At 36.0% G+C, this 21,375-nt stretch overlaps 1 protein-coding gene across 2 annotated transcripts in view; it reads left to right on the forward strand.

Annotated features, from left to right (window-relative positions):
• SENP6 (SUMO1/sentrin specific peptidase 6) overlaps window positions 1–21,375 on the forward strand; it is a 113,310-nt gene that overhangs the window by 13,361 nt on the left and 78,574 nt on the right. For both annotated transcript variants that reach the window (XM_011965834.1, XM_011965835.1), the window contains exons 2-5: window positions 4,884–4,977; window positions 7,284–7,344; window positions 17,248–17,393; window positions 18,406–18,510. In XM_011965834.1, the coding sequence (XP_011821224.1) occupies window positions 4,884–4,977; window positions 7,284–7,344; window positions 17,248–17,393; window positions 18,406–18,510 (406 nt within the window). The remainder of the gene's footprint in view (window positions 1–4,883; window positions 4,978–7,283; window positions 7,345–17,247; window positions 17,394–18,405; window positions 18,511–21,375) is intronic.

The following is a 21,375-nucleotide window of genomic DNA, read 5'->3' on the forward strand; positions in this document are numbered from 1 at the left end:
CAGGCTGGATTGCAGTGGTGTGATCATGGCTCACTGCGGCCTCAACCTCCCAGGCTCAATTGATCTTCCGTCCAATCCTCCTATCCCAGTCTCCTCAGTAGCTAGTAGTACAGGCAAGCACCGCTACGCCAGGCTAGTTTTTTTGTATTTTTTTTGTAGAGACAGGATTTTGTCATGTTGCCCAGGCTGGTCTCAAATTCCTGGGCTAAAATGATCTGCCCGCTTCAACCTCGCAAAATGCTGAGAGTACAGGCATGATCCACTGCACCCAGCCTTTGGTGTTTTAAAACCTTTTATTTTGGAATACATTTAATAGAAGTTTCAAAGATGGTTTAGATAATTTCTTTCCTTTTTTTTTTTTTTTTGAGATGGACCTTCACTCTTGTTGCCCAGGCTGGAATGCAATGGTGTGATCTTGGCTCACTACAACCTCCATCTCCCGGGGTCAAGCGATTCTCTTGCCTCAGTCTCCTGAGTAGCTGGGGTTACAGGCATGCACTGCCACGCCCGGCTAATTTTGTATTTTTAATAGAGATGGGGTTTCTCCATGTTGGTCAGGCTGGTCTAAACTCCCGACCTCAGGTGATCCGCCCGCCTCGCCTGCACCTCCACCTCCCAAAGTGCTGGGATTACAGACGTGAGCCACTGCGCCTGGCCAGTTTAGAGAATTTCTATGTAACTTTTACTCAGCCTCCACTAATGTTGCCACCAAATATAGCCAGTGTATGTTTGTCATAACTATGAAATTTAACATTTGTATGATAGTATTATTACTATTACCTGAACTACAAACTTTATTTTGTATTTCACCAGTAATTCCATTAACGCCTTTTTCATATCTGAGAGTCCAATCCAAGACTTCAGATTTGATTTGTCTTGTCTCCTTAGTATACTGTGTTCTTTCACAGTTTCTTAATCTTTCCTTGTTTTTCATAACCTTGGCAGTTGTACAAAGTACTGTATACAGGTATTTTATACAGTGTCCCTCAGGTTGGCTTTGTCTGATGTTTTCTTGTGATTAAACTGGGATTATGAGTTTCAGGGAAAAGATCACAGTGCTGAAGTGCTATTTTCATCATACCGTATTAAAGCGTACATGCCAAGAATAAGACATATCACTGTGAATGTTAAGTATGATCACTTGGCTGAGGTAGTCTCCATTGTCAGTTTGTTTTCCCCCCCTTTTATGTCTGTGTTTTTGAAGTAAGTTACCAGGGTGAGCCCGTACTCAAGGAAAATTCATTTTTACCTTAGGAGAAGGGAGTATATGCTTATATTATTTGGAATTCTTCTATAAGGAACATGTGTCCCTTCTTTCCATTTATTTATCTATTCAATCATCTGTTTTTATCAGTATGGATTTTGGAATGTTTATTTTATTTAGGAGTTATAACCCAATGCCAATGTTAGTTATTTTTGCTAACATTGTTCCAACTTTGGCCATTGGGAATTCTTTCAAGTTGGCTTCCATAACCTTTTGATACTCCTCCATCTTTAAAAAAAAAAGTCTGTCTTGCATTCAGACCCTGTAAGTTACACCAGGTTCATGTTGGCATTTTTTTCTGCCTCTGGCCTAGAATCGGTCATTTCTTCTAGGAGCCCTGGCTCCTTTTATTAGAGAGAATGGTATATAGAAACCAAGATCTAGTTGTAAGTGTGTTTGTTGCTACTGGGGTGTCTCTGCTTCTAGACCCTCTAAGAAAGCAGCCCTAACTCTCTATACTAACCCATGTTAAACATACCTGTCCATCTGTATATATATTAAATAAATGTGAGTTCATGCTGGTATGTCTGACTGTAACCTAGTACCACAGGGTTCATTCTATCTTTCCTCTCTTGTTTATTTGTAACTTCTTTATCTGAAAGGGAGAAACCTTGTTTCTATTATCTACTATTTATTATGTTTTCTTTTTTTGGGCGGGGGGAGACAGAGTCTCGCTCTGTCACCCAGGCTGGAGTGCAGTGACGCATGGTCTCTACTCACTGCAAGCTCCGCCTCCCGGGTTCACGCCATTCTTCTGCCTCAGCTTCCCAAGTAGCTGGGACTACAGGCGCCCGCCACCACACCCGGCTAATGTTTTGTATTTTTTTTTTAGTAGAGACTGGGTTTCACCATGTTAGCCAGGATGGTTTCGATCTTCTGACTTCGTGATCTGCCTGCCTCAGCCTCCCAAAGTGCTGGGATTACAGGCGTGAGCCACCACACCCGGCCTATTATGTTTTCAATCCCAGTATACATGTTAAGAAGTTTAATGTATACTGGTAGTTTGCTCATTAAGACATTTCCTCCTCTTCATGATATTTCTGAAACCTTTTTTCGGGCTTGCATTGAAGTTTTATATTTTTTAGAGAGGATTTGTGTTTGCTTGTGTTAGTCACTTTCAGGCTGTTCCCCCCTACCCCCTTTTAAAAGCAGTTTTTTATTGTGGTATAATATACATAACATAAAAGTTACTGTTTAACAATTTTTAAGTGTACATTTATACAGTTCCTTGGTATTAAGTACATTTATAATGTTGTGCAGCCACCACCAATATCTATTTTTGGATCCTTTAAATCATTATAAACAAGAACTGTGTACCTATTAAACAGTAATTCTCCATTTCTCTACTTCCTTTAGCCTCTGGTAACCTTCATTCTACTTTCTGTCTCTATGAATTTGCCTATTCTGGGTACCTCATATATGTGGAATCATACAATATTTGTCCTTTTGCATCTGGCTTATTTCACTTAGTAACTGTTTTTAGGGTTCTTCCATCTTGTATCCTGTATCCAGTTTGTATCCCTTTAAGGGTGAATAACATTCCATTGTGTCTGTGTGTGTGTGTGTACATATGTACACACATACTATATTTTGTTTATTAATCTGTTGATAGAAATTTGTGTTGTTTCCGCCGTTTAGCTTACTGTGAATAATGCTACTGTGAACGTTGGCATACAAGTGTCTGTTTGAATACATGCTTTTGTTATTTTAGATGTCTACCTAGAAGTGAAATTGCTAGCTCATATGGTAATTCTATGTTTAACTTTTTGAGGAACTGCCAAATTCTTTTCTACAGTGCCTGAACTGTTTTTCATTCCCACTAGCAATGCACAAGAGTTCCAATTTCTCCCACATCCTAGCCAGTACTTGTTACTTTCCATTTTTAAAAGTAAATAATAGCAACCAGGCAGGGTGGCTCACACCTGTATTCCCAGCACTTTGAGTGGCTGAGGCAGGGAGGATGGATTGAGGCCAGGAGTTCGAGACCAACCTGGGCAAAATGGCAAGACCTCACCACTACAAAAAAAGTAAAAATTGCCTGAGCATGGTGGCATGTGTCTGTGATCCCAGCTACTCCATAGGCTGAGGCAGGAAGATCACTTGGGCTCAAGAGGTCAAGGCTGCAGTGAGCTATGATGGTGCCACTGCACTCCAGCTTGGGCTACCTTACCTCAAAAAAAAAAAAAAAAAAAAGGAAAAAAAGCTGTCCTAATGGGTGAGAAGTAGTATCTCATTATGGGTTTGATTTGCATTTTCTAATGGTTAGTGATGCTGAGCATCTTTTCATGGGAGGGTATTTTAATTATGGGTTTTTCATGGCCTTGTACGTTGTGAAAATTCTGACTACATACCCTAGTTAATTGTGGTCTCTTATGGTTAGGGATTTCCTAACTGTCTTGGTTTATTCGGGCTGCTTTATTGAAGTTCATAGACTGAGAAGCTTTTAAACCTCACATTTCTCAGAATTCTGGAAGCTGGGAAGTTAGATCAAGATGTCCAGATTCAGTATCTCGTAAGGTCCCACTTTTTCACAAATGGTACCTTCTGGCTGTCTCGTCAAGGAATGGAAGGGGCAGACAATCTCCCTTGGGCCTCTTTGATAAGGGCACCAATCCCATTCATGAGAGCTGTGCTCTCGTGATCTACTCAGCTCCCACAGGCCCCACCTCTTAATACCATCCATATCTTGGGGTTAGGATTTCACCATATAAATTTGGGAACATTCAGACCGTAGCACTGACCATGGGGTGAATATACTTTATTTGTCTTTAGTTCAAGTCAAAAAGCCAGAACCAAGCGTAAGACATCAGAATTATCCCCAGTGCGTCTTCAGTGAGTTTTTTGTTTTGTTTTGTTTTTCCCTAGTTCACCCAGTCAGAGTGTTGCCCTTCAGCTTGTCTGGTTTTCAGTCTGACTTCTCATTTTGCTGGGGCCTTGAGGTTAACCTAATAAAGCCTGGGTTCTAGGACATCGGGTTTTTAGTCATACAGTACCGAGAAAGAAATGCCATCTTTGGAATTTCATTTAGCCCTCCGGGTTCCCACTTTCTAGTTGTTAATCGCTTCAAGAGGTTTCAGCCATGCACTTATAAAATTTTTTAAAATTCATAATGAGCACATTTAGTGTTCTGATCTAGAGTTTTTCAAGTTGTCAAGTTTTAACTACATTGTCAAAGCAGGAAACCTTGTTTTGTTCTTCTTCTGTTAAAAGGCAGGTATCAGTGAGTTTAAGGGAGAGTCTAGCAGTCTGCATACAGTTCTCGTGAAGAAGGCAAGCAAACTATTTATAGGTACTTATTTCTAGAATCAGTGATCAAAGATGAGATTTAGGGCTGATTTTATATATTAATACATATTCATGTGCCCTCCATTTTTATTATAGCTTTCTAATCTGAGCTTCTTTGTGTAGCAAACACATGTATGGATGACTATGAATTAGTAAAAACAGATTTTAATGCCTTTTTCTCTTTGGAGGAAATCAGATGTTTACAAAAAATAGACAAAGGCAAGCCAATTAAAACAAAATCTAGAATAATCAAAGAGCTTGGGAAATGCTCACATTTGTTTTATATTGAATAGCTCTATTAATGAATACTTATTGCAGTTTGTTTTTATTTCAGCTTTGGCTAGATCAGAGTCTAAGAGAGATGGAGGTTTTAAAAATAATTGGAGCTTTGATCATGAAGAAGAAAGTGAAGGAGATACAGATAAAGAGTAAGGATTTTTTTTTCCCTCAGATGTTTTATAAGAATAAAACTTCTCATTAGAAAAACAATTTCTATTCCATAGAAATATTTTTAGGAATATGGTATTCTTAAGAAAACATTTAACTCTTTCACAGTCTCTTTAAGGAAAGAAAAAGCAGTTCTTTATTGATAAATTATTTTACTATTATTTTCTCCATCTTTTGAAATGTATAAATATATGCTTGTAATACATGTAACCTTATAATTAAAAATTGACTGTACAATGGAAGGCTTCAAAATAAGGAAATTGTTTTTTGTTTTTTAAAAAGGCATTCTGTTCAGGCAGCAGTTTGAAAAGCCACCATTTATCATGAGTAAGTGAACCCAGATTAAGACCCTTGCATTTTGTATGAAAGTTTAAATACTGTAGTATCTTTCTTCCCCAGTTGTGACCACACCCCTACCACATCCATCTTAGGTCAGATTCTCACCAGAGAAAGCAGAACTATTATAAATGATAAACACAGGTGTTTACCCAGACAGAAGTTAAGCAAAGTGTTCATTACACTTTGTTAATCTACTTGGAATGACTGTTGTGTAAAAATTTTAAATGATAGTTTTAATAGAACTTTTTGTATGTTGTGAAATTTGTTTTTAAAATTCAACATTCAGTTTTTTGGCCGGGCGCAGTGGCTCATGCCTGTAATCCTAACACTTTGGAAGGCCAAGGCAGGTGCATCATTTGAGGTCAGAAGTTCAAGATCAGCCTGGCCAACATGGTGAGACCTCATCTCTACTAAAAATACAAAAAATTTGCTGGATGTGGTGGCGCACACCTGTAATCCCAGCTACTCAGGAGGCTGAGGCGGGAGAATCACTTGAACCCGGGAGGTAGAGTTTGCAGTGAACCCAGATCATGCCGTTGCACTCCAGCCTGGGCGACAGAGTAAGACTCCGTCTCAAAAAAACAAAAACAAACAAGAAAACATTGTTTTTAGGTTTTTGATTTATTGATCTTGTTTTCTGCTGGCCAAAATAAACAACAAATTCAGAAATACACAAATATACACACGAAGTTCTACCAAAACTATAAATATGTTAGAGAAATTTTTATACAAGAAGTCATTCAGAATATATTGGCTAAATATTGTAGGTGCTTCACTTCTGTCTGGGCAACAGCTCCGTTCATCATTACCACTTTATGTGCCTTCACCGATGAGATGTTGATTTGAAGTTTTATTTGAAGGAGAGCTTTGAACTGGTAAGTCTCTCATTTAAAATCAGTATTTTATGGTTTTCTTTCTTTCATTTCTCTTATACTTTTTCTGATTACTTTAAAATATTAAACAATTATTGTTATATTCAGTATGCATATAGTTTTGAAAAATTAAGAGTTAAATCTGAAATTAAGCTGCATAGAAAATATAACACCTCTTAAACATGTTTGTAAAATGTTTATGAGATAAGTTTTATCATTAAAAAAATTTGGAATGTATATAAACATTGTAATAAAATATTTTACATTTTTGTGTAAATATCTAGGACTTTACAATAAATACCTTAGCTGAGTTGTCTTCGAAAAGGTTGTATTTGACTTTCTTTGGTGGCAGATTTACTATATTTACACATTTTTTAAAAGCTGTCTTTAAGGTGCTACCTGTTCTGTACATTTCATTTATGAATTGTACTTTTTGGTTCATCATGAGTCTCAGGGATATCAGCTTTTTGAACATGTATCTATTAACAGGTTCATGTTAGCTATTAACATGATAACATGATAATTTAATCTTTTAGAATTTCAGGCCAGTGATTTCTCAGTGAAGAGTTGATATTTCCAAGAGTGGTGGAAGTATACTATTTTACCATGGTAATAACACTGGAATTACTTCCTTTTCATTAGCTAAGACTTTCTTTCCTTTCAGTTCATTTCTTCTCCATTATTTTGTTTCTCTTGTCTTTCTATCCTTAATTTTCAGTCTAACACAGAAAGGAAAAATAAGTGAGAATAAACAAAATCCATAGCTAAATAAACAGAATTATGTGTTCATCTATTGTGGGGTTCAGCAAACTATGATCCATGGGCTAATCTTGCGTGCTATCTAATTAGTAATTTTTGTGGGAACATAGCTACATGTATTGTTTATGGCTATTTTCATACAACATATGAGTAGCTACTACAGAGACCCTATGACCTGCAAAGCCTGTGGTCTGGCCCTTTACAGAAAAAGTTTGCTGATTCCCTGAATTAGGTGAACATAGAGGATAAAACCTCAGAATGTAATATAAGGATTATAATTGCTACTTAAGGTTTTTTTCCCCTTATTTTCTGTGTAGTGGGACAAATCTGCTCAGTGTGGATGAAGATGAGGATTCTGAAACCTCAAAAGGAAAAAAGGCAAGTGTTGCTTGAAATATTTTTTTTTAATGTTATATACAAAAAAATTGTTACCTCAAAAGAAGACCTAATATTTTTAATTTATAAACCCCAGTTACCCACTTTCTCCACCCCAGAGGCAAATGGTGTTCCCAATTTGTTATTTATCACTTTGGGAATGTTTTATGCATTATAAAGAAGAGAAATATTTCTACCTCCCATGTTACACAATTGGTAAGATACTGTGCATGATCTTCCTTTAACTTAATATATCTTGGAGACCATCTGTAAGAGTTCATAAAAACACCTCATTCTTTTCAGTGAGTGCATAGTATTCCATTGTGTTATATACCATTAACCAATTGCACCTATTGATGAATATTTAGTGTTGTCAACTTTTTAATTCTTTTCTAAAATAATGTGTAAATTAGCCTACTATATGGGTTATTTTTCAGACATACAAGCGTATCTGTAGAATGAATTCCTAAAAGTTGCACTGCTTTATCAGGACAGGTCCATTTCTAATTTTGGCGTACCAGATTTACACTTGTTCCATCAATATCTGAACGTTATCTGTTTCCCCACACATCTGTCATAATGTCATCAACCTTTGATCTTTGCCAGTGAAAACTGGTATCTCAGTGTAGTTTTAATTTCCATTTTATTTTTTGTGAGGTTGAGTATCATTTCATATGTATAGTCTAATTCTTTTCTAAAATAATTGTCAGTTAATATCCTTTGCCCGTTTCTCTATCTGGTCTTTAGAATATTATTCATAGGAATTCTTTTTATGTTTAGTCTAAGACACACTTTTTTTTTTTTTTCACATTTTGACATCTTTGAAATCTGGATGCATCTTATAAGATAGTGTGACACGCTTTAATTATTTTTAAAAACTTTTTGGCCAGGCGTAGTGGTGCACGCCTATAATCCTAGCACTTTGGGAAATTGCGGTGGGAGAATTGCTTTAGGTCAGGAGTTTGAGACTACCTGGGCAACATAGTGAGACTCCATCTCTAAAAAATAAAAATTTTTGCACAGTACATACGATAGTGGTATATTATGTAATAGTTTTATGGGTTTGATGAAATAAGGTATTTTGGAGAAATTGGCCCTTTGCTGTGATACTAGTTGTTAATATATATACGTGTGTGTGTACTGTTTTTTTTTTTTTTGAGACAGAGTCTGGCTCTGTTGCCCAAGATAGAGTGCAGTGGTGCAGTCTCAGCTTACTGCAACCTCCGTCTCCTGGATTCAGACAATTCTCATGCCTCAGCCACACGGGTAGCTGGGATTACAGGCATACGCCACCATGCCTGGCTAATTTTTGTATTTTTAGTAGAGAACGGGTTTCACCATGTTGGCTGGACTGGTCATGAACTCCTGGCCTCAAGTGATTGTCCTGTCTCTGCCTCCGAAAGTGTTGGGATTACAGACCTGAGCCACCGCACCTGGCCATTACTAAAATTTTAACTCAGGTTTTTCACTAGTCTTTTGTCTTTGCTTATGATGGCTATTGCCATGAGGAAATTATATTTCTTTGTGTCATCAAATGTATCATTTTTTCTTTTAAAGGCTTTTGGGTCTACTGTCTTTGTTCTTAATGATGTTAATTTAATAACTTATTTGGGGCTGGGCACGGTGGCTCATGCAAGTAATCCCAACACTTTGGGAGACCAAAGCAGGCAGATCACTTGAGGTCAGTAGTTCGAGACTAGCCTGGCCAACATGTTGAAACCTCGTCTCTACTAAAGATAGAAAAAATTAGCCAGGTGTGGTAGTGGGCGCCTGTAGTCCCAGCTACTTGGGAGGCTGAGGAAGGAGAATTGCTTGAGCTCAGGAGGCGGAGGTTGCAGTGAGCTGAGATTGCGCCACTGCGCTCCAGCCTGGGTGACAGAGCGGGACTCAGTCTCCAAACAAAAAATAAAACAAAAAAACCCACTTTTATATGCTTTGTCTTATTAGATATATAAAATAGTTTCACAACAGTAATACCAACATAATTACCAATAAAATGATTTTCAAATTATTTTGTTTCCTAGTTTTTGATGACACATATAACAGGTATATGTGTCCCACTAGGAATGTGTATTTAAATTAGTATATTTTTAAGTCATTTGGAATGGTTTATTTCTGTTTGGTATTCTACCAACTGAATAGAGAGTTAGGTTTGTTGTTGTTGTTGTTTTTAATTTTGTTTTTTGTAGTGAGGAATTGCATTTTATTTTCATTTTAATTTTTATTGTATAAATTTTTTATATGGTTTCAGCATCACATCTCAAAAGAAGTAATTTTCAGAGAAATCTAATTTTATCTTGATTCCCTTTATTCTGTTTTCCCTATAAGTGACTTGTTTTAAAAATTAAGTGGCTTAGCTTTTTTTTAATATGTATGTAAGCATATACTACTTTTCTTGGAAAAACTATCCATACTGTTTGCTGACACCTTGATTTTCTTACTTAACAGTATGTTATAGAGATCACTCTACAGCAAAGTATTTACAGATGTTTGTCATCCTTTTTATTATATAGTACTCCATTGGATGGATATACTGTAGATATTTAATTTGTCCCTACTGATGAATAGAGATTTTTTTCCCCCAGTCTTTTGCTATTACATATAAGACTTTACTAAAACCTTGTGCATATATATTTTTTTCATATCTGTGTAGTATATTTGTGGGATAGATTCCTAGAATTGAAGTTGCTATTTCAGAGGTGAAATTCACATGTGATTTTGCTAGATACTGCCAAATTCCCTATCTATAAGTGTTAACATTAGCCATTCCCACTAGCAGTGTATGACTCTATTTCCCTATAATCTTGCAAAATATGTAGTCACACTTGAATTTTTGCTGATCTGAACATAGCACCTTCTTCACATATTTCCTGTATTTACACTGTAAGAATTTGAAGAACTTTTACATTTCCTTTTTTCCCCTGTCTTTCTGTTTTTTTTTTTTTTTCCCCCTCTTCAACAGCTCTATTTTGTCATAATTTGAGGAAATTTATTTTGTTTATTTATCTATTGATACTGAGTCTCACTCTCTTGCCCAGGTTGGAGTGCGGTGGTGCAGTGTCGGCTCACTGTAACTTCTGCCTCCCGGGTTCAAGCAATTCAAGCAATTCTCCTGCCTCGGCCTCCTGAGTAGTTGGGATTACAGGCAGACACCACCAAACCAGCTAATTTTTATATTTTAGTAGAAGTGGGGTTTCACCATGTTGGTCAGGCTGGTCTTGAACTCCTGACCTCAAATGATCTGCCCACCTTGGCCTCCCAAAGTGCTAGGGTTACGGGCGTGAACCACTGTGCCCGGCCTGAGGAAATTACTGAATTTGATGTTTTTCTGTTAATACTATTAAGTTTTTCTTTATGAAGTTTTTCATACTGAAAAACTCTTAAGGTTGTTCCCACTGCAGGTTTTCCTAGCTTTTATTTTAACATCTGGATTTCCTGAAGTGCTGCTTTTTAGGTGTTCTTTACATAGACAAGAAAAAAATAGAAAAAAAGGAGTGAACTGGGTAGATGAAAATAAGATGTGGGTGGGCACGGTGTCTTTTGCCTGTAATCCCAGCACCTTGGTAGGATGAAGCAGGATGATCGTTTGAAGCCAGGGGTTTGAGATCAGCCTGGGCAACAAAATGAGACTCTACCAGAAATAAAAAATAAAAGATGTTTTCTATCACTAACTTATATAGGGCATTGGTCTTAATGTACATATATAGAGCTTTCAGATTTTTTTTTTTTTTGAGATGGAGGCTTGCTCTTTCGCCCAGGCCAGAGGGCAGTGGTATGATCTCAGCTCATTGCAACCTCTACCTCCTGGATTAAAGGAATTCTCCTGCCTCTGTCTCCAGAGTGACAGGAGACACCACCACGCCACCACGCCTGGCTAATTTTTTATATTTTTAGTAGAGACCATGTTGGTCAGACTGGTCTCGAACTCCTGACCTCATGATCCGCCCACCTCGGCCTCCCAAAGTTCTGGGATTACAGGCGTGAACCACTGTGCCTGGCCTGCTTTCAGATTTCTTATGATTTTTTGTAAAAGTATATGCTTTATTACATATTTTTAAAATGTAAATATTTATGTTTTAAGGTAAAACCTACAGGACACATTGATTTATGTAGTGAACTCTAAAGATCATTCTGATATGATAGTATCATCTATTTTAAATATACATGGACCATCTCTTCTTTAACAGTTAGAAATTTTATATTGTGGCTTTTCCCTCTTAAATTCATATTTCTTCTGTTCGGTTTTCCCACAGAATCTTAATATGATATACTTTTATGTAATTGAAAATCTTTTTATTATCCTATCGCACTTTAATAGAGATATTCTTCACTGAAGATAAACTTTACTGAAGCTTAACATTAAGTAAAACTCCTGCTACTAAAGTTTGTTTTTTTAAAAACTGAGTTATCATTATAATGATTAATGAACACTTGCTCTAAAAAGTATTATTATAGATATTTATAATTATTAAATTTATTATGCAAAATAGTATTGGAAATTTATCTTTTAACATGGATGAGGCTGATGGTTTCCCTTTTTATTCATTTAGTTTGTCTGTTCATGAATCCGTATTACCTGAATGAAACTTTCTGAATAATTTTACTCTTTCTTAAAAGTGGACACGTAACAGTTGTACATATTTATGGAGGGAAATTTATTTTTAAACTTTTTTGTTAGACACAAGTGCTGAGACATCCTGGTTACATTCTAAGTAGATAAATATGGAAATAGTCGTGCTATAGTATTATCGTACAATTCTTTTTTTATTTGAGACAGAATCTCTTGTCTCCCAGGCTGGAGTGCAGTGGGGCGATCTCGACTCACTGTAGCCTCTTCCTCCTAGGCTTAAGTGATCCTCCCGCCTCAGCCTCCCAAGTAGCTGGGACTACAGGCGCCTGCCACCACATCTAATTTTTGTATTTTTAGTAGTTTTAGTGGTTTTGCCGTGTTGGCCAGGCTGGTCTCAAACTCCTGACCTCAAGTGATCCACCCACCTTGGCCTCCCAAAGTGCTGGAATTACAGACATGAGCCATCGTGCCTAGCCACAGTTCTTTCCTTTTGAGTTAAATGCCAAAAATTACATAGTGATCAAACATTTAAAAATTAAACATAATTTGTAATCCAGTCATTAGGTCCTGGCCTTCCACATTTTGGAGAAATGCACTAAAAAAGCTTTACCAAGGTTTGAATAGCTAGTATACTTGTTATTTTTAGGTTTCTTTTTTTGTTTTGTTTTGTTTTAACCAAATATTCTCAGAAATAATTGGAAAAACTGAAATCTTGTTATTTTCTGTATGCTTTTGCCAATACAGTACTTTTTTTTTTTTTTTTGGAGACAAAGTCTCCTGTCCCCCAGGTAGGAGTGCAGTGGCGCGATCTTGGCTCACTACAACCTTCCCCTTCCCAGATTCAAGCAATTCTCCTGCCTTAGCCCCCTGAGTAGCTGGGACTATAGGCATATGCCACCATGTCCGGCTAGTTTTTGTATTTTTAGTAGAGACAAGGTTTCACTATATTGGGCAGGCTGGTCTCGAACTCCAGACCTCAGGTGATCCGCCCACCTTGGCCTCCCAAAGTGCTGGGATTACAGGTGTGAGCCACCACGCCCAGCCAGGTTGAGGATTTAAAGTTGATTACCATGACTACCATGCTTGATAATCCTTCAGAAAGTCTTTATGTGTCCCAGGGATATATACATATATCTACCTGGATTTTGAATAGCTTACAGGTAATGTATAGATCTGTCAAACTAAAGGAAGAAACTGAGGCAAAATTAATGTAGTTAAGTTAATATAGTAAAAATTAATATATTATAGTGAGTTTATCTGAGTCACATTTGAGGACTGCAACCTGGGAGCATAGATTTAAGTTGTCCCACATGTATGCTTCGATTAGCAGCAGTTATGAGTGAGTTTTTTAATAAAAAAAAAGAAGAGACTATTCCTAAGTTGTTTACCAAGAATTTACATTAAAATAGCTAACAATAGATACTGATTGGCCATACTTTGTTCTTTGTATCACAAATTCCTGGAACATGAAAATAATGAGTGAGGACTACAATGTGCAACTTGTGATAACTTTTTTTTTTGAGATGGAGTCTTTTGTCGCCCAGGCTGGAGTGCAGTGGCATGATGTCAGCTCACTGCAATCTCCGCCTCCTGGATTCAAGCCATTCTCCTTCCTCAGCCTCCCAAGTAGCTGGGATTACAGGCATGCATCACCATGCCTGGCAAATCTTTATATTTTTAGTAGAGATGGGATTTTGCCATGTTGGTCAGGCTGGTCTCGAACTCCTGACCTCAGGTGATCCACCAGCCTTGACCTCCCAAAGTGCTGGGATTACAGGCGTGAGCCACTGTACCTGGCCAACATTTTAGGTAATTTATCTGCTAGTCAGGAAACTACAGGCAAGAAAAAGCACATAACACCTTTAAATAGTTGCCTTTGGGCATGGGTCGGGGACTATGACCGAAATTCCTTACGTCTCTCTGGGCCTCACAGAGCTTAGACTGCTCTGAGCTGTTTTTCTTTCCTCAGGTCCATATGGATCATTGGTTTAAACTATTAGAGACTGGTTTCTCCGTTTGAAAATGAGTGTAGAATTAGGAGAAATCCTTTATTTTAGTTCACAGTGTCTTCATATCTTTCACCTTCTCTTTCACAGAATCTTCTCTTTGCCTTTGGGCGTCTGCGGTTTCACTGTGCTTCTTTTAAGGGATTTATATCTTTTGTTAGTTAAGAAAACATTTTAGTCATTATTTCTGTGGATTTTACCTTTCTACATTATTATTTCTAGACCTTCTAATAGACATAAAACCATCATTAAAAAAAAAAAAAAGAAGAAGAAGAATCCCGTAACCTGTATTTTATGTTTAAAAGCAAAAAAGGAAAAAAAAAAAAAAGGCTAATGGAATGAAGTATATCTCTGTACCATATTCTGAGTAATTTCCTTAGCTCTATCTTCCGATTTACTTTTATCTTTAGTTCTATCTAAGCTGCTAGGTAATCCATACATTGAATTTTTTTTTGTACTTTTTAAAAATTTCAGTGACATCATTTATAGAACTGCTGTTGGTTCTCTTTCAAAGTTGTATTTTCTATAGTGTGTCTAATTTTTTACTGTTTCAATTCTTTTTTTTTTTTTTCAGAATTTGAGTGCTTTTAACATACGTATGTCTCTAACTTAATGGTTTCATTTAGGTTCTCTTATTATCTGATATTCTTCAGTGCTAAACTTCCTGAATATCAGTACTTGTACTTAAATTATATGATGTGTGATAATTTTGGGTGGAAGATAACATTGATTATTTTTTGCATATTTAGTATTCTCAATGAAGTATTCATTGATGCAGCAAATACATATTGAGCACAGTGTTGGAGCAAAACAGATTTTTTTGTTCTTGTGGAACTTAAATTCTAGTAACTTGCTATGCTTATTAGTTACTTAATGATTAATGTTATAAACAGGGGTTGTCATGTTAAAGCTCTAGCCTGAAATCTATTGTCTGTTAGCTACAACGGTTTTTACATTTTTAAATGCTTGGAAGAAAGAATCAAATGAATTCTATTTCATGACATGTGAACATAATATAAAACTCAAATCTGTGTCCATAAGTAAAGTTTTCTTGGAAAACGGCCATGCTTATTTATAAATTGTTTGTGGCCACTTTTGTGCTGCAACAACAGATTTGAATATTTGGACAGAGTTGAGTAGATACAAAGACTATATGATCAAGAAAGCCTAAAATACTTTTAGCCCTTTGCAGAAAAAGTTTGCTGATCCCTGTATCAGTGTTTATTTTGTATAAATGTATTTCATAGATTGATATCCAGAGTCCCCCTTGAAGACTCCCAGTGAATGACTGAAACCCCAGAGAATACTGAATCATATATCCTAGGATGAAGCATTGGTGAAACCATTCCGTAAACAAAGTGACTGTCACCCACACTTTAATTCTGTTGCCAGAACACAGGCAGATATTTTTTGTTTTTGTTTTTGGGAGCGTGTGGGTTTAAACACTCTGGACAGTAATACCTGGTTTTAACTATGCCCCACAGCATTGCTACATAGTACCAGAGTTAAGCTGTCCTTTCATGTTTTATGCCCTGGTGCATTTTTATGAATTAGTATGTACTTCCCTTGCCTGAGTGTTATTCATAATCTCTGAAAAGCTTAACAGTGATACCATAGAAGAACTTTAGAGACAATCTTAGTATGTACTAGCAGAGGAGTGGCTAAATTAAAATATTTTTTGGAATGCAATTGACTGTTAGTAACTGATACCGTAGAAAGCAAAACCATAGATAAAGGGGGACTACTATGTAGTATTGTTGGATAAGTTATATGTTAACCAGACAGAATAGCAGACTCTAGGCTTGCCAATACTGTCTACTTTCTAGAATTGTCATGAGATTTATATGAGATGATGTAATTCACACAGTATATGACACTAGCAGTTTTCTGGAAATAGCTACATTTTGTTATCATTAAATGCAGTGTTATTGAAGCTTTTTAAACTGATGTTTCTTTGCAAATAATGTTTATAGTTTCAGGTCTGACATCAGTAAAGTCCTTGTTTGTAATTGGTTTTCTAGTCATTTGATCTCTTTTTGAACAAATGGATTCATCTATTCACAGTAGTTCTCTTGATGCTGTGCTTGCATTACCTGGAAAACTGTCTTAGGCTGGGGTAGGGCAGTGGATTAAAGTTTTAGGCAATTCCAGACTGAACATATCATCATGATTTTATTAATGGGAGTACTCTAATCTGTGAGATAATCAACCATAAATTTTTAAAAACTTATTTACACCTTATTTCCTCCCAGTAATTTGATGTAGATTACCAAATTAGGAGCACAAATAAAATGATGGAAAATCAAAACAATTAGGAGGTGAGTAGATTTGCCAGGATTCTAAAATAATTTATATGTTGTATTTTATTTTATTTTATTTTATTTATTTATTTATTTTTTTTGAGATGGAGTCTCGCTCTGTTGCCCAGGCTGGAGTGCAGTGTCCGGATCTCAGCTCACTGCAAGCTCCACCTCCCGGGTTCACGCCATTCTCCTGCCTCAGCCTCCCGAGTAGCTGGGACTACAGGTGCCCGCCACCTCGCCCGGCTAGTTTTTTGGTTTTTTTTAGTAGAGACGGGGTTTCACCGTGTTAGCCAGGATGGTCTTGATCTTGTGACCTCATGATCCGCCCGTCTCGGCCTCCCAAAGTGCTGGGATTACAGGCTTGAGCCACCACGCCCGGCCTATATATGTTGTATTTTAATTCAACAGTTGTCTCTAAATTTTCTGGGAACTGAAATTGTGTCCTGTAATTGTATAATTGTATGATAAAAGAATCTTTACAAATTTATTTTGCTCCTTTTGCCCGTTGTATACTGTGATCTCTCTAAAGTGATTGTTACTGATAATGTTTATACTATTATTTGCATCTATTGAAGTATAAAGTATCAATTTCTGTCTGTATAGAAACTTTGATACTAAGGCAAAAGTTCTTACACAAAAGCACAAGTTGAAATGATAGCCGATTGCCATATTTGGCTGTAGTGTTCTCCAGATAGCAGCAAGGCCTGATAAGCAGGGGAAATGCTTACTTTTTACTCTCTGGAGAAAGCTGTCCTAAGATCCTCTACCCTAATTGTCTCAAGTATCTTTGGAGAGATTTACATAAAAAGAAAGTAATACAATAAACCTCCATGTTCTTACAAATTTGCATTGTCTTTAGGGAAAAAAAGTAGGCAGTTGAATCATTCTTAGATCCATGCCAGTGCTATCCACCATCATTCCAAATAGCTGTACGTTTTCACTACTTTTAAATGGTTTTCAAATAGTTGTTGATAGATTATCACATTATAGCATTTATCGACTCATATTTCTGGATCTTTTTTTACAGTTAAATCGTCGATCTGAAATTGTTGCTAATAGTTCTGGTGAATTCATCTTGAAGACATATGTAAGACGAAACAAGTCTGAAAGTTTTAAAACTTTGAAAGGCAACCCAATTGGACTTAACATGTTGAGCAACAATAAGAAATTGAGGTATAGGCACTTCACCACACATCCTATAGAAAAGATAAAGGAAGAGTTTGACACCAAAAACTTTGAGGCTAATAGGCCCAACCTGTACCTTTTCTTCTGAATTTGTCAAGAGGGCCAAGAGGTAGCATAGTCCCAGTATATGGATTCTTTGCTTTGAATCTTAGGAGTAGGATTGATTGCAGTGTCTCTTGTTTCTGAATAAAACATTGCAAGAAATACTTTATTAGGGTGGGATCTCGTGATTTTGTTTTCATACATTTAGTAGAATCTCAGTCATAATATTTGAAGAAGCACAATAGAGTGATGTGGTCATGTCTCCTTTAGGAAATACTAATCAGGATTGTCTCAATAGGGGACTTAAAAATTTCTTATTCCTCCTTTTTTCAGAAATAACCCACCTTTCCTACTGGTTACCATAGTGAACCACTGTTACTGGTAGGATTGGGTATCAGTAGCAACTCAGAAATAGGGTTGAAACTCACTTTTATTTCTGCTGTTTCAACTTACACATAGACAAATGAAGTACATAAAAGCTCAGTAACTTTCAAGTCAGTGGCAAAATCAGAAATAGTATTTAGGACTCCTGATTTTTATTTTAGTATTCTGCTTTATTTTTTAAATTTTCTCAACCTCCGCCTCCCCAGGTTCAAATGATTCCCTGCCGTAGCCTCCTGAGTACCTGGGATTACAGGTGCCCACTACCATGCCCGGCTGATTTTTGTATTTTTTATTAGAGACGGGATTTCACCATGTTGGCCAGGCTGGTCTCAAACTCCTGACCTCAGGTGATCTGCTATTTTTTTAGTTTTCTTTAATTGGACTGGAAACATTTGAAAGACAAATTCAAGAAATGGAAAACTCCCAATAGACAATTGGGTTTATCCATAAATTTTTAAAATTATTATTGGTAAAGGTTTTTGTGTGTGTTTGTTCAGATTTTAAAAGATTTCTTTTATAAATGTGTATATAATTTTTCCATGTTCAAATTATTTTGTGTTTCTTGAATCTGCAGTGAAAATACGCAAAATACGTCATTATGTTCTGGAACTGTAGTTCATGGTAGACGTTTTCATCATGCTCATGCACAGATACCAGTAGTAAAAACAGCAGCCCAAAGGTAAGAATTCTAATTGTCTTTGGTTAGTATATAACCAATTCTAATTGTCTTTGGTTAGTATGGCATCCTCTTCAATAGGTTTTCACCTTTTTAAACCATTTTTTTCCTTTGTGAAAACTTACTGTTTTCACTGTCTGTAGAGAGAGATATCTCTGAAATAATTCATGACATGAAATTATACTATTTTATATCTGTTTTTGAGTAATCACATTCTGTAAATAGAGAATTTTTCAATAAGACCTATTCTATTGCATTATAATCCCGAGACTCTAAGATGATATTTAAACTAAACTGATTTACAATAATGACCTTACAGTGTTTAACTATCTTCAGTTGGTGGTTTAGCTCTGAAGAGTAAAATTACAGTTAATACCATACTTTCTTTATAAGGCTTATAAAAGTTCATAGCATCAAAACAAGTCACATTAGTTTTAAATGTTGGAGAAAATGTTATTTTGTAGTTTTAGTTAGATTTAGGAGTTCTCATTGATCTTGAAAGTACTGCTTGACTCGAAATAATGAAAGTAACATTTGGAGGACCATTTTTGGAATGTTACATGACCTTTCAGTTGACTGAAATTCTTAGGCTAAAAGAGTTAAATAAATAATCTGTTTATTGCATTATAAACAGTTCCTTATAACTAGTAACGTTTAAAAATTTGGCATATATTTTAGATGCTGTTCTTCATTTTTTTAAAATGTAAAATCTAGACTCATTTAGAAGACATGTCCTGAACCTTGCTATATTTTTCTGTTTACATAGATGTGCCATCAGCTCTTTTACTTAAAAACGTTAAGTAACCTCACACTTCGCGATAAACCAACCTTTTTTTTGCCTTAAATATATTATTGTATCAAATAGTGTTCACATAAGATACTTGAAAAATTTAAAAGGACAAAGAAATTACTATGCATACCAAAAATTGGCTTGCTCTACTGCAAAGTACACAAACAAATCAAGCTCTCTGGCCTACATGTGGCAAAAACATGAGAACAAATAATAAAAGGAGAATAATTAGGGGAGAGAAAAAGAGTAGACACGGGCTCATGCACTGATGATACTAATAGAAACCATTGCTGATAAAGGTGTCTTAATATTCTGATAATGTAGTCTAAGTTTGAAATACTAATTTAAACCTTATAGTCAACTTAGGTGATTCATTTATAACCAAAATTATTACATTATTTTTGTTTTTGAAGTTGTCTGTTAGTTTAGAATTACTAGTGACCTATTCTCCATTCCTCATTTCCTCATTGGTAATGTTAAAAAAAACAGTTAACAGTCTGGAAATTGGGTTGCGATTTGTTTTACTCTAGGTGTCAACACCTATAACATTTTGCATGTGTATTATTGCTCATTTACATAAAAGATTAGATTCAGTTAATATGAACTTGTATATATTGGTAAAATGTTTAAAATATTGTTAAAATCAACAACCTGAGTTAATTTGTATTTAAGAAATAATCCTGATTGAAAAATTCTTAACGATTAGGGGCAGTAAAGAAAACTGTATAATCAAGTCAGCAGGACAGAAAACTGTATAATCAAGTCAGCAGGACAGATACTACTTACATTTGTCTTTTATTTATTCTGTATAAAAATAAACATTTCTTATTCCAACTGCAGTAGGACTGTCACTAAAAAGATTTTGATGTTCAAAGACAAGTCATTGAGAGTTTTTCAGTTTTCTTCCTTCAAAAACATTGAATGATTTTGTGCTGCATACCAGGCATAGATGAGGTGCATTAAGATGATTATGATAAAATTCATACCAGTAAAGCTCAAGTTTGATTGCAGTAGAGGTTGATTAGGGTACAGAAAGACAAGTAAACAAATGATTACATGCATGGTTAGGGCAGCAGTAGAGATATACAAAATATGTGTAGTGAAACTATAGAGAAGGGAACAAGAATTTATAAAGGAAACATTAAAGGAGTTTTTGAGTGTACCAGGTAGAAGAGGACACTGCATGCAGGAGGAATCAAATCTTCAAAGGCACAAAGAAAGGCTTTAACTAAGATTGTTGCTTCCAGGGATTTAGCACAATTGTTAGACTTCAGGTGAGGGTAAACACATTGGCTTTTACAGCTTCTTCTAAATGTTCTTATTTTCTGAAGTCTTTTTTTTTTTTTTTAAATTATAGAGATAGGGTTTTGCTCTGTTGCCCAGGCTGGAGTGTGGTGGCACAGTCATAGCTCACTGCAGCCTCAAACTTCTGGTCTCAAGCAATCCTCCCACTTCAGCCTTCTGAGTAGCTAGGACTACAGGCATGCACCACCGCACCTGGCTAACTTTTAAAACAAATTTTTTTGTAGAGATGTGGTCTCGCTTTGTTACTGTAAGCAGCAAGCAGTTAGCTGCAAGCAGTCCTCCTGCCTCAGCATCGTAAAGTGGTGGGTTTACAGGCCTAAGCCACTGCACCTGCCTCAAGTCTTATAATAATTTGAAATGAAAACAAATGCCATCAATCTGGTAATTCATACATAGTGTATTCTTGGGGTGAGTGGTATATCTTGTCTTTTAAGTAAATCAGATGTGCTAAAATCTGGGTAATTTGTAGTTCGTTAGTCATATATGGGAACAAGTGCTTTACACCTTTTAATCTAAACAGAATGAGTGAAGTTTGGTAAAATATCACATTAGATTAGTCTTTGGGACATAATTAAGGTTCCAGTCTATTTTCTTACTACTATTCCAACTGTTAATTAAATTCATATTTAAAAGATAGATTGTTTATACACTAATAATGGTAGAGAAGTATGGAAAAAAAACAAAATGCAGTAGTTTAAAAGTCTGTACATACCATCCGTGCCCCTAACTCCAATCAGACTTGTTGAAACAACACATTTTATGGGTTTATGTTT

The sequence above is a fragment of the Mandrillus leucophaeus genome, unplaced genomic scaffold (assembly GCF_000951045.1).
Source record: "Mandrillus leucophaeus isolate KB7577 unplaced genomic scaffold, Mleu.le_1.0 Scaffold738, whole genome shotgun sequence".
In the NCBI taxonomy this organism is placed as follows: Eukaryota; Metazoa; Chordata; class Mammalia; order Primates; family Cercopithecidae; genus Mandrillus; species Mandrillus leucophaeus.